Here is a 13491-nt window from a genome sequence, read left to right on the forward strand (position 1 = left end):
AGAAATCCCTCTTACTGTTCAGCTCCTATCCTCTAACTGCCTGGCTCCTTTCTGGTATGTAACACCCAAACATTTGTGCCTGATGTGTTCAGCTGCCGGTAAACTGGAAGGTTTATGACAGTAATCGGAGTGATATAGTACAGTAACTTCTTACATGAACCAGATGCTGATGCAATCACACATCTGTCATACAAACTGTTTCATCTTATTTGATATTTGGTTAGGAACTATAATTTATGGTGACTCATTTCTAATTTCTAAAACATATAGTTTTCCCAGTCCCACATCTACTTTTCCTCAAATGATGGTTAATTTACCCAGTACTGTAAGCACAAATAAACAAAGGATTGTTTAAAGATTTCTAGTCATCTATTTACCAGAATAATCACTATAATTTATGGGGATTACTGAAGTATTATGTTGAAAGGTTTCAAATGTTTAAAGGTTGCTCTGTAAAATCTCATTCACTGTAGTAAGAGGCCATAGTCAAATTGTTTTTATTAAATCTGACAGTGTGTAATGAGTGTTCAGTGAATACGACGGCGTTAATGTATGAAGTCTTTGTAGGCAAAGTCTGACTGATATCAAAGATAGCTAAGTTTTGAACTGGTTTTTGCCATAAACATTTGAGGTTTGTATTTAACAGTTCTGATTTTGTGGTTATTGTTTTGAGAAAAGTGTTATAATTCATCATAATGTGTCTAATCAATTGAGGAAAAATGGTGAAGTGCACAAAATCTGCAGAAAGCAGGACAAAGACGTGCAAAAGCATCAGAAGATCTCTGTACTAAACTAACAAAGAGTCTTCCGGTTTCAGAAATGTTGCTTCCTGTGCATCTTTTTTTTAAGTCAGGCATGAGACCCCAAGAGTCTGTTTCGTATGTGCAAGAAGCTGTTCCATTGGAAACTGAAACCATCTTAAAACTTTTTCAATCAGATGCATTTTTATATCAAAAGTTCAGTTCATGTGCACTATTGTCATCATTTACAATAATGGTGTTTTGTCATTTCAAAGCATTATGACTTTATTTCTTCAGTTAAACAAATAACAAATAGATTTTCTTTTGTACATACAATGAAAATCAATGTGGTCCAATGTGGCACTGTTTTTTGTATGGTCAAAAGGAGTTTTTTATTCTTCAAAATAGCTTTGCTTGTGTTCCACAGAAATTTTTTTTTTTAATCCATACAGGTTTGGGGGGTGAGTAAATGTTGAATTTTAATTTTTAGGTGATCTATCATTTAAAATACAGTTTTTGGGGTTAAATTATATAACCTTACTAAACCTTATGTCAATCTATGAGTGCATTTGTTTTTTAAGTGACTGGAAACGAAAGACACAATTTTCCTAAGTAGACTTGTAGATCAAAGTTGGAGATGTTTTGAACCTAGGGAAGCTAAGTATGCACAGATGTGATGGAAACTTCACATCTGATGGATCTGAGCACCAGCGAGGGATGTGTCTGCCTCCGGTTTACTCGCCCAAACAACCAACGGTACTTTTCCAGCATCTGACAGCCGCTGGCACAAAGCAGATGACGGGAGCAGTTTTTCCAGCTAGTAGTAGTAAGAATGTCTAAAATACCCTGGAACCCGGAATACTTCCTGCGATCATTGCATAACAGCAAACAACGTGCCTTACAATGACAACTTATAAGAAATCTTCCAGATCGCATGGTTGTCATGTTGTATCATATTCAGTGTGAATGTTTTCACAATAGCTTGCTGAGTACTTATTTAAATTGGAGGCAGACCAAGGCAGTAATTATTTCTATTATGATCATTTAAACCAAACTGCCCATTATGTGCCCGTTCTTAGACAAGTAATTGTTTTGCCAAATCATATTGATGCCACTATGACATTTTCCATGAACATCCTGCTCTTGAACTCCTCACTGGGTACTATGACACATCAACTGCAAATATGCAAGGTCTGGAGATTATTTTTCTAAGGGAACATACTGTAGCAGCACAAATGCAGTACATGACCCACTATCTACAATCTACAACTGTCTTCTGCTATAATTATGAGTCAGAGTGTTTCCATTAAGAAGACTAGGGCTTGTCTGCATGTAATGGAATGCATTCTCCAATCTGAAGTCTCCAAGTATAGAAGAAGACAGTTCACAGCTAGGTCTTCTGGGAGATTTGAAGCCCTTCCAGTAAGTGCTCTTGATTTATGACTGTGGAGATCTTCATGCCAGCAAGAGGGGAGTGGCAGATGGCAAACGGCTAACTTCAGCCCGTCTCACTCTACAATTGACCATTCTTCTTCTAATGACTCTATTTTTGGTTCCTTTATTAAATTAGAGGAAAAGGACTGAAATTAAACTACAGTCAGCCATATAAGATGCTCAGGATAAAAAAACAAATCATTTAATGAAGTGAAACAAGTTTATTGAGTCTGTGCTGAAGATGACTTAAAGGAATATAATTTACTCAGCTTCATATTTCATAGCATAATGAATAATGTTGCAATGTGAAACATAATAGAAGATATTCAGATAAATGTTTTTACATTTACATTTAGTCATTTAGCCATTTAGCAGATGCTTTTATCCAAAGCGACTTACAAATGAGGACATTGGAAGCAATCAAAAACAACAAAAGAGCAATGATGTGCCATAACAAGTCTCAGTTAGCTTAAACACAGTACACAGCAAAGGCTTTTAAATAATATAATAAACAGATATAATAGAAAAAGAATAGAACAAGCTAGTGTTAGGTATTTTTTTAATTGTATAATAAATAAAAAGAAAAAAGAATAGTTAGATTTTGTTTTTTTTGTTTGTTTTTGTTTTAGTTTTTTAAGAAAAGAATTAGAAGAGTGAGTGCTAAAAAAAAGTGATAAAAAGTAAATTAATTTAGGTTAAGGGGTGCAGAGCTAGTGGTGGTTTTGTATGCAAACACCAAAGCCTTGAATTTTATGCGAGCAGCTATTGGTAGCCAGTGCAAATTGATAAACAGAGGTGTGACGTGTATTCTTTTCGGCTCATTAAAAATTAATCTTGCTGCCGTGTTCTGAATTAATTGTAAAGGTTTGATAGAACTGGCTGGAAGACCTGCCAAGAGGGCATTGCAATAGTCCAGCCTGGACAGAACAAGAGCTTGAAGAAGAAGTTGAGTGGCATGTTTCAAAAGAAAGGGTCTGATCTTCTTAATGTTGAATAAAGCAAATCTGCAGGACCAGACAGTTTTAGCAATGTGGTCTGAGAAAGTCAGCTGATCATCAATCATATCTCCAAGGTTTCTGGCTGTTTTTGATGGAGTTATGGTTGATGTGCCTAACTTGATGGTGAAATTGTGATGAAACGATGTGATTGCTTGAATCACATGCAGTTCTGTCTTGGCAAGGTTGAGTGGAAGGTGATGGTCCTTTATCCAGTAAGAAATGTCTGTTAGACAAGCTGAGATGTGAGCAGCTATTGTCACATCATCAGGATGGAATGAGAGGTAGAGTTGAGTGTCATCAGCTTAGCAGTGGTATGAAAAGCCATGTTTCTGAATGACACAAACTAATGATGCAATGTAGACAGATAAGAGAAGTGGTCCAAGAACTGAGCCCTGAGGCACCCCAGTAGTTAGATGTTGTGACTTGGACACCTCACCTCTCTAAGATACTTTGAAGGAGCTATCTGATAGGTAAGACTCAAACCACTGAAGTGCGGTTGCTGAGATGCCCTTTGTCAGTAGGGTTGACAGGAGGATCTGGTGGTTAACCGTGTCAAAAGCCCCGGACAGATCAAACAAGATAAGTATTGAAGATTTGGATTCTGCTCTTGCCAGTCTAAGAGCTTCAGCAACTGAGAGCAAGGCAGTCTCAGTTGAATGTCCACTTCTGAAGCCAGATTGCTGTCAAGGAGGTTGTTCTGTGTGAGATAGGCAGAGACTTGGTTGAACACAGCTCATTCAATTGTTTTTGCAATGAAAGGAAGAAGGGAAACTGGTCTGTAGTTCTCCAAAAGAGATGGGTTGAGGGTGAGTTTCTTAAGTAGTGGAGTTATACAAGCCTGTCTAAATGGTAAAGGAAAAAACACCAGTGTGGATGGATATGTTAATGATGTGATTGAGTACAGGTACAACTGCAGGAAAAATGGCTTGAAGGAGATAAGAGGAAATAGAATCAAGCAGACAAGTAGTAGGATGATTAGAAAGGATGAGTTTGGAGACTTCTGCCTCAGAAAGTGAAGAGAAGGATGTGAATGAGTGTATGTTTGCTGGTGATATGTGCTTGACAGATTGTGCTGTGGAAAATTTTGCTTTGATGTTTTTCATTTTATTAATGAAAAACGTGGCAAAGTCGTCAGCTATTAGAGATGAAGCAGGAGGAGGAGGAGGAGGAAGGATTTTTTTTTAAAGCATGCGAGAGACAGTATTATGTCCTTTTAACAGTTGAGACATTAGCAGAGAAGGAAGAGAGGAGTGACTGATACACATTAAGGTCAGTAGTATTTTTGGATTTGTGCCGCACCCTTTCAGCAGCTCTAAGCTTAGAAAGATGTTGGTGTAGAACATCAGATAACCAAGGGGCAGTACGGGCTGGCCTGGAAGACAAGGGGCAAACAGTGTCTAAACAAGATTTAAGAGTGGAGCAGAAAGTATCAGTAGCACTTTTACACATTCATCATTTCATTGTCATTCAACATTTCACATTTGTTCATAGCATGAAAGTCAGTGTGGTTGTTTTGGACTGATTTTCATATGTTCAAAAAACACAGTGACATTTTTCTAAATATCTTCTGTTAAACATTCAATGAATTCATTATTTATCTGAGACAATGCAGGCATTTGTACATAAAGCACACACAGAGAGAAGGAATGCATTCCAGTCGAAGCCTGGAGATAAACCGGACACACCGTTTATCCATGGAAAATATCTCAGCATTCACAGACTGAACTTTAACTTACGCAATCTAGTTATAAAAAAAAATCGTAAAATATTAGCAATATGTTTAAAATATAAAAAACTAATATAATAGTAAAATATAAACAGTACCATTATTATATCATAATCTCCAATGACTCAGTCGGCACATCTGAGGAAATAACTCAATCACTCAATAATCTACAAAGACAACAGAGCTTTTTGTGTCAAGGTACACAGGCCTTAGACATGTGTAGGTGTCTGATGTCCCATGAATTCATATGCAGATTGTTGACAAACAATGAATTTCCTATAATGTCTCAAACCAAAAACACCTGCACACTCATCTCATCAGGAATTTACATGGCTTAAATGTCGCCACTACAATAACCACATCTGGGTCTTTGGGGCTGTGGAGGGGACAGACAAAGACAAAAAGGAATCTTGACTGTTGTCTTACAAGGGTGCTGATCTGTAATCTCAGAGGATCTAAAAAAATAGGTGAATGACAGGAACTAAAATATAACAACCAAACAGTATCATTGTACTCATTTTGTAAAGTAGTATCATGGAATGCTTCACATTATCATATACAGTAGGCATGAATATGTTAAAAGACCAGTATTTAGAAGTGGGAACAGATTTGAAGAAATGTAGCATTACATTACTTGCTCACCAATGGATCCTCTGCAGTGAATGGGTGCCATTACAATGAGAGTCTGACAGCTGATAAGAACAATAATCCACAGAGGATCCATTGGTGAACAAGTGATGATGCAATAGGCCTACTAAATTTATCCAAATCTTTTCCGATTAATAAACAAACTCATCTACGTCTAGGATGGTCTGAGGGTGAGTTAATTTTCATTCTTGAGTAAAGCCTCCCTAAAGTTCATGGATGGTGTAACAGTATGATGACCCTGCACCTAATATGAGTCAATGTGTTGTGAGCCTCTATGTGCAGCTGCATCCACAACTCAATTCCTTAACACGGGTCACAAGTCTGCATCACATGCATTCCTAAGAATCTGATCCCAAGGAGAAGTCGGAGTTATCTTTATTTAGTTAAAGTGACAGGGAGGGAACACTGATTGCTATTCATTTTTTTAAAATGTGGTCTTCCTACTCCCATTTAATAACGTAAACACTTTATTTTGATTGTCCCCTTTGAACATTCTGTTGACAGTGTAATTTTGTAATGTTGCACATACATATCTACAATCTCTTATCAGAGTATCAGTACACTCTTTGCTTAATATATTAATATTACTTTGCTTAATAACTATTTATTGTCAGGGTCCCCCAACAGACTGACTATAAGTAACTATGCAAGTTTGTAGAATAAAAAAGCTTTGCATGCTTTTTTTTTTATGTGCACAATTTTGTTTATTTAGCAAACAATTACAGAGTGCACCTTTAAATTTCACTGTAACCCAGAATGCAGAATGTCATAGTAAGAGTGATAGAATAAGAAAGCGGTAACAAAACGGCATATGATTCACATCCAGTGGCTCTGAATGTAAAGCTAAAAGTGCGTTGCAAGAGAAACATTTCCTATACACATCTACACACTGTGCAAGCATGGGCATGGTGTGATGCGCAAAACGCCGCGTAAACATGCGCTTAAGTAATGTTCTGTACGTCTACGAGAAGATAAATAACAATCAGAATAGCTTAATAGACCGCATTATGTCAAACTGGATTTAACACCGGATCAATAAAACATTATAATCCATGTATGGTCTATTGAATATACTAGTGACATGCACCGCAAAAAATTACCTACACAGGTTTCTGACAACATAACAGACACCGAAACCCGAACAAATAAGACCCAATAAAAGAGAAACGTACCCAGAAGCGCTGCTAATGTCAAATGAACGATTCCAGAAAGCATCTTCCAGGTTCACTGTCAGAGTCTGGAAGCGCAGACGCAACCGAGCAGCAGTCAAGGACTCGATTCAGTTACTCTCAGAGTTATCTACACGGCCTTTCCTCCGCAAAGTCAATGTCCCAGTGCAAGTCTCACACCTTGTGGCTGAGCTTCAACTTGCCTGACTTTACAAAGCGTCTTTGACAGCGTGAGGAGTGACGGCGTTTTAGGGGAGGACTCCCCTCCACTCCTTCACATTCAAATACTCTGCTGTAGTACTCGGTGAGTTTTAGGCATTAGTAACGTTACAGTATGCACGCATTTACAAACGTATAGACAAATAATTCAAATATTACTACTAATAAAAATAATGATCATTTATTATATTATTACTATTTTTATTATTATTACAATTGTGTTTATTTGACTGGTCTAAACTGGCATTAGATTATTTAAACTGGTCACTATAGCTGGTCTAAAGTTTCATTATCTGGTCCAGACTTGTCACTGGCTGATCTAAACTAGTTATTATTTGGTCTAGGATAGTCATTAGCTGGTTAAGGCTGGTCTGGTCATTATCTGGTCCAAGATGTTCATCAGCTGGTCCAGTCTTTCGTGTGCGCTTTACTTAAGTTCCTTTTTCTCTGAATAATTTTTTAGACACATCCATTTTTAGAAATGCTGTCTTGACGTTAATAATGCAAACCATGCAAGATACCAAACGCAACCTGAAGTGTAAGTGTGTAGAGTTCCCTTGAGTCCTGTGTATTTCTGAAAAACTTCAAATCCTCTTTTCTTTAGATCCTCTCAGAATCACGTTTCAGGACAACACTGATTAGTGTTTTTTGTCTGTCTTTCTTCAATCAGTTTCCTCCTCCACACCCGTCTGCAGGCCTCCCTTTGAACGAGCAGACACAGCCTGTTAAAGAACCCAGCAGGCACCGGACGTCAATATAACGTCATGCTGACATTGGATCCCAACGTTGGTCAGACGTTGTAATTTGGTTGAAAATGAAAATCGGGTTGACGACAGAACCCAACGTCATATTGACGTCGATCTCCAACGTTGGTCAGACGTTGAATTTTGGGTGAAAATGAAAATCTGGTTGACGTCAGAACCCAACGTCAGACTGACGTCGATTTCTAACGTTGGTTAGACGTTGCATTTTGGATGAAAATGAAAATCTGGTTGACGTCAGAACCCAACGTCAGGCTGACGTCGATCTCCAACGTTGGTCAGACGTTGAATTTTGGATGAAAATGAAAATCTGGTTGACGTCAGAACCCAACGTCAGGCTGACGTCGATCTCCAACGTTGGTCAGACGTTGAATTTTGGATGAAAATGAAAATCTGGTTGACGTCAGAACCCAACGTCAGGCTGACGTCGATCTCTAACGTTGGTTAGACGTTGCATTTTGGATGAAAATGAAAATCTGGTTGACGTCAGAACCCAACGTCAGACTGACGTCGATTTCTAACGTTGGTTAGACGTTGCATTTTGGATGAAAATGAAAATCTGGTTGACGTCAGAACCCAACGTCAGGCTGACGTCGATCTCCAACATTGGTCAGACGTTGAATTTTGGATGAAAATGAAAATCTGGTTGACGTCAGAACCCAACGCCAGACTGACGTCAATCTCCAACGTTGTTCAGACGTTGCATTTTGGATGAAAATTAAAATCTGGTTGACGTCAGAACCCAACGTCAGGCTGACGTCGATTTCTAACGTTGGTTAGACGTTGCATTTTGGATGAAAATGAAAATCTGGTTGACGTCAGAACCCAACGTCAGGCTGACGTCGATCTCCAACGTTGGTCAGACGTTGCATTTTGGATGAAAATGAAAATCTGGTTGACGTCAGAACCCAACGTCAGACTGACGTCGATTTCTAACGTTGGTTAGACGTTGCATTTTGGATGAAAATGAAAATCTGGTTGACGTCAGAACCGACGTCAGGCTGACGTCGATCTCCAAAGTTGGTCAGACGTTGCATTTTGGATGAAAATCTGGTTGACGTCCGAACCCAACGTCAGACTGACGTCAGTCTGCTACGTTGGTCAGACGTTGAATTTCGGATGAAAATCTGGTTGACGTCCGAACCCAACGTCAGACTGACGTCAGTCTGCTACGTTGGTCAGACGTTGCATTTCGGATGAAAATCTGGTTGACGTCAGAACCCAACGTCAGACAGACGTCAATCTCCAACGTTAGTCAGATATTGCATTTTGGATCAAAATGAAAATCTGGTTGACGTCTGAACCCAACGTCAGACAGACGTCAATGTCCAACGTTGGTCAGACGTTGCATTTTGGATCAAAATGAAAATCTGGTTGACGTCAGAACCCAACGTCAGACTGTCTGAAAATGTAATACACAAATGTTTTGTGGTTTTATCAGAAAAATGACTAAGAGATGAACTGGATTATAACAAATAAGATTTATTTATTCATTTGTTGTATCATTTACATTTAACATAGAACAGAACATTTACAAAATAATTACATTTTAACATCAACATTATTGGAACTGAATATGTTCATATGTAATGTTTGTTGATAGGATGACAAAAAGTTATAAAGTTTAACTTTTAACTGGTCTAGAGCCCTGCATTTCACCCTGACTTTTTTTACACTCCAGGCCGGGCTTCGGGCCAATTTCCACATCATAGTTCAGATGCGGGCTGTCCTCAGGCCTGTTTAAGGCTTCTCCTTATTTTTATATTTTAGACATCCATCAATTAGTGATGAAAAAATTGCCGCACTGAGGGAAACAACACGAGACCGTGCTAACGTGACTGTCAATAGCGGCTTAACATTGTTAAGTGTCCCGCAGCATCACAGTGTTCTGCTTTTAAATGCACGCAATAGGCTTAAGCTTGACATAAAGCATCTTCAAAAAAGTATTACCATAAATGAGTCATGGGGGAAATAGGAATGAGATATTTGAATTATTTACTAATAAATAGTTTTCTGAGTTGGTGTAGCAAGGATGATGTTGCTAATCCTGACTCGCCAACTCTTCATTTTACGAGCCTTAAGAGAAAAGTTCATCCTTATGGATTATGATTATAATGAATGAGTTTTTGTTTCTGATGTGTTGTATTTTGTTAAGTAGTCATTTAAAGTTTTCTATAGATATATTTGTCACGTCCGTGAGCCATGTATTCACTGAGCTTTGGTTCATTTTTGTGAAGCGCTCCTGTTCAAGACGAGACGGTAGAAAGCGCATCATGACTATTTTCTTTTTTTTTTTATAAAAGCACAACGATTTGTTGATAATGTGATTGCACACAAATAAAAGTAGACAATTTACAGTTACGAATGATGCATTACTCTTACCTTTATGAGCAAAAATGACTGCATATCCACTGAAAAAAATGCAAGTGATTGCGCTGGCCAGCACGCTTTTGCTTGCACTCTCCGCACAAACTACTGGATATAGCGCACATTTATCTAGGTTTAATTTTTAAACATACTTGAACTGTTTTATATATCTATAGATTTTATTTTAGGCAAGTCGTGATGATTTAAGAAGGCTAAACTGATCCATAGGTTCACTGTTTGGCACTGGCCGCTTGGCCATTAAAAAAAAAATCTAGGTCTCGAGATAGGGCTTAAATTTGAGGTCCGTGCAAGGCTCTAGGCTGGTCTGCCTCAGTGGTCGAGATGGCCAATCATATCAAAGAATGTGGGTCTTACTGTCACAACATAACTAGAGTTTGTGGAAAAATGTAAGCAGTAGCCTATGGTATTAGAGAACTGTTTTATGATTGAAATGTTCAGCGACCAACATAATAGACTATCTAGAGATGCAAACTACTCAACCTTTTATGAAATTTCGCCCTTTTGAATTGAAAAAATGCGATAGGTTAATGATTCGTGTAAAACATAAAATAAAAGTGACAATAGACATTTGCGTTTTCGACTATTAAACATACGAATAAGAGTGAGAGTGCACATGTTAAAAGAAAATATTATTTTCAAATAGTGCAAATTGATTTTAGATGTAAAGTTCAGCTGCAAAAACCTAGTACCGTTTGAAATTTTCTTCTAAAAAAATACTTTTTTATCAAGCTCTCATGTGTAGGTTCAGTATTTTCACTTTAATAGCAATGTACGGTTTCTTTTCTTTCCCAATAAAGTGAAATACTGAACATAAACATAGGAAGATGAGAAAATAATTATTTTAGAAGAAAATGTTGGATCGCACTTTCCATCTGAACTCTTCATATATAACTGTCTACAAGCCTAGAACTAATTTAAGCATTCTTATTAACTTATTATAATTATGATTGTAGATCCTTATGAGCTAGTGCGTGGCCATGATTTGTGCGCAAGCATGTCAGTGAGCAAGGCATCACAATTGAACAGATGCATGTTAAAGTTGAGTTTGTTGCGGTTCTGGCTTTGCTACCGTTCGGATGTTCTAGCCTACTGTTCTGCGCTTCGCTTATTATTTCTGTACTTTTCTCAGATTTTTCTACGATTTTTTACTTCAGCAGATCAGCACAGTGCTCAAACAAAATATTTTTGGCACAAACGCTAAAACTAAAAACTTTTTTTGACTGGAATAATACTACAAAAGAATACTTTGCCTCCCACTGCCAGCAGCTTACATTCTGGAGATGGGATAACAACTGCCTACATTCAAATAGAAGAGAGAGAAAATGCCTCCTGTTGGATCTACTTGTTGCATGAACTGCTGCAAACTTCTACAAAGGATTGTGATTCTTGAAACAAAGTTACTTGCTGGACTTCCAAAACAGGTGAAACACTCAGCAGACTGTCGTCATGGACCCTCTCAGCATACAGCCGGTGAGTCCCATGAATCTTCTGAATCTCAACAGTTTGTACCAAGTGTAGAGGAACAAGCCGAAACGGATCATCACACTAATCGATGGCACAAACAGGGAGCAAGACCCAAAGGAACACAAGACATCAGATTGTCATGAGTTTCTCGTATTGCTGCTGTAGCTTTCTCTACCCCAGATTCAAGTATGACAAGGCTTGTAAATACCAGTATTCTACCTCTCCCTATACATCTTGAAAACAGATTTGAAGAATTAATGAATGCGGGTGAGGAATCCCCAAATGTGATTAGCAGCTAACACCGTTACTAACAGACAGTGACATTCAGCTCATAGCGTAGCCGAGCCCAGGACTCTGATAGTGGGTGACTCTATTATCAGAAACATCCGTAGCAGGACTACAATAACATTCTGCCTTCCTCAAGCAACGGTCTCTTATGTGAACAAGGAACTTCAGAAAATGAAGCACAAGACTACAAATCTAATTATCAATCCATGTGGGGAAGAATGATACTCTGAAAAAGCAGTCAGACATCCTTAAGAAGGACTTCAGTGAACTCTTTCAAACACTTTGAAGACTCAAAGTTCAGTCGTTCATCAGTGGACCACTCCCAACTGACAACACCATGCAGCCACAAAAAGCACTGCTGATGGACACCATCCCGGAAGAGACCTGCCCTCAGAGCTCCTCATAGTCAGACTGTGATGTATCAAAACAGATACAAGACTCAGCACTCAAGGATGGCTTTCTGGAAGACAGCCGGGGAAGCCAAGACAACATATCACAGCCACAAGAAACACCAGAGACACAACCCATCTCACCAGACACATGATTCCTCTCTCCAGCATCTCCACTTCTGTGCTTTTCACTGAAAATGGTAGAATTGGTGTATGCTGGGACTAAACTCTCTCACTCATTCGCTGCAAGCCCGCAAATACCAACAAGAAAAGCCTGGGGGCCCTGCTCCTGTGAGAGCTCTCAGACCGCTGCAACAACAGCAGGCCCCAAACCCTCAATCTGCTGAAGGTGAACCAAAAACAACTGATAGAAGCTCTCAGTGATATGTGTCGGGTCATTGCATTTGGAAACAAAGATGAAGTCTTCAAGGTGAATGCATACTTTGACTCTAGGGTTCTAACAACTAAAAATCAAGTCAGGAATCTTGTTGTGATTCTGGAGACAGACCTTAGTTTCAGTAGTCATGTCAAAGCAGTAACTAAATCAGCATACTATCATTTAAAAAACATTGCAAGAATTAGATGTTTTGTTTGCAGCCAAGACTTGGAGAAACTTGTTCATGCCTTTATCACCAGCAGGGTGGACTATTGTAATGGGCTCCACACCGGCCTTCCCAAAAAGACCATTAGACAGCTGCAGCTCATCCAGAACACTGCTGCCAGGATTCTGACTAGAACCAGAAAATCTGAGCATATCACACCAGTCCTCAGGTCCTTACACTGGCTTCCAGATACATTTAAGATTGATTTTAAAGTACTTTTACTTGTCTAGAAGTCACTCAAAGACCTAGGACCAAAGTACATTGCTTCCAGAATCAGCTTCCAGAAGAGATCAGATGTGCTAAAACACTAGTCACATTTAAATCTAGACTCAAAACTCATCTGTTTAGCTGTGCATTTATTGAATGAGCACTGTGCGATGTCCGACCTGATTGCACTGTATTTTATGTATTCACTGTATTTTATGTAAAATCATTTTCTATTTCTAACTGTTTTAAATTCAAGTCAATTTTTAAATAATTTCCAAAGTTTTAAAATTGCTTGTTTTAGTTTTGTTCTTCATGATTATTTTACTTAATTTTATGTAAAGCACTTTGAATTACCATTGTGTTCGAAATCTGCTATATAAATAAACTTGCCTTGCCTTACTACAGCAAACTCCCCCACCACACACACACACACACACACACACACACACACATGCAAA

The 13491-nt window shown here is 38.5% G+C and overlaps 1 protein-coding gene across 1 annotated transcript in view; it reads right to left on the bottom strand.

Annotated features, from left to right (window-relative positions):
- LOC113054097 (integrin alpha-1-like) overlaps window positions 1–6937 on the bottom strand; it is a 42017-nt gene extending 35080 nt beyond the window's left edge. Inside the window, exon 1 of the mRNA XM_026219415.1 lies at window positions 6719–6937. Within this exon, the coding sequence (XP_026075200.1) occupies window positions 6719–6761 (43 nt within the window). The 5' untranslated portion in view covers window positions 6762–6937. The remainder of the gene's footprint in view (window positions 1–6718) is intronic.
- Window positions 6938–13491: the final 6554 nt, after the last annotated feature.

The sequence above is a fragment of the Carassius auratus genome, chromosome 35 (genome assembly GCF_003368295.1).
Source record: "Carassius auratus strain Wakin chromosome 35, ASM336829v1, whole genome shotgun sequence".
NCBI lineage: Eukaryota > Metazoa > Chordata > Actinopteri > Cypriniformes > Cyprinidae > Carassius > Carassius auratus.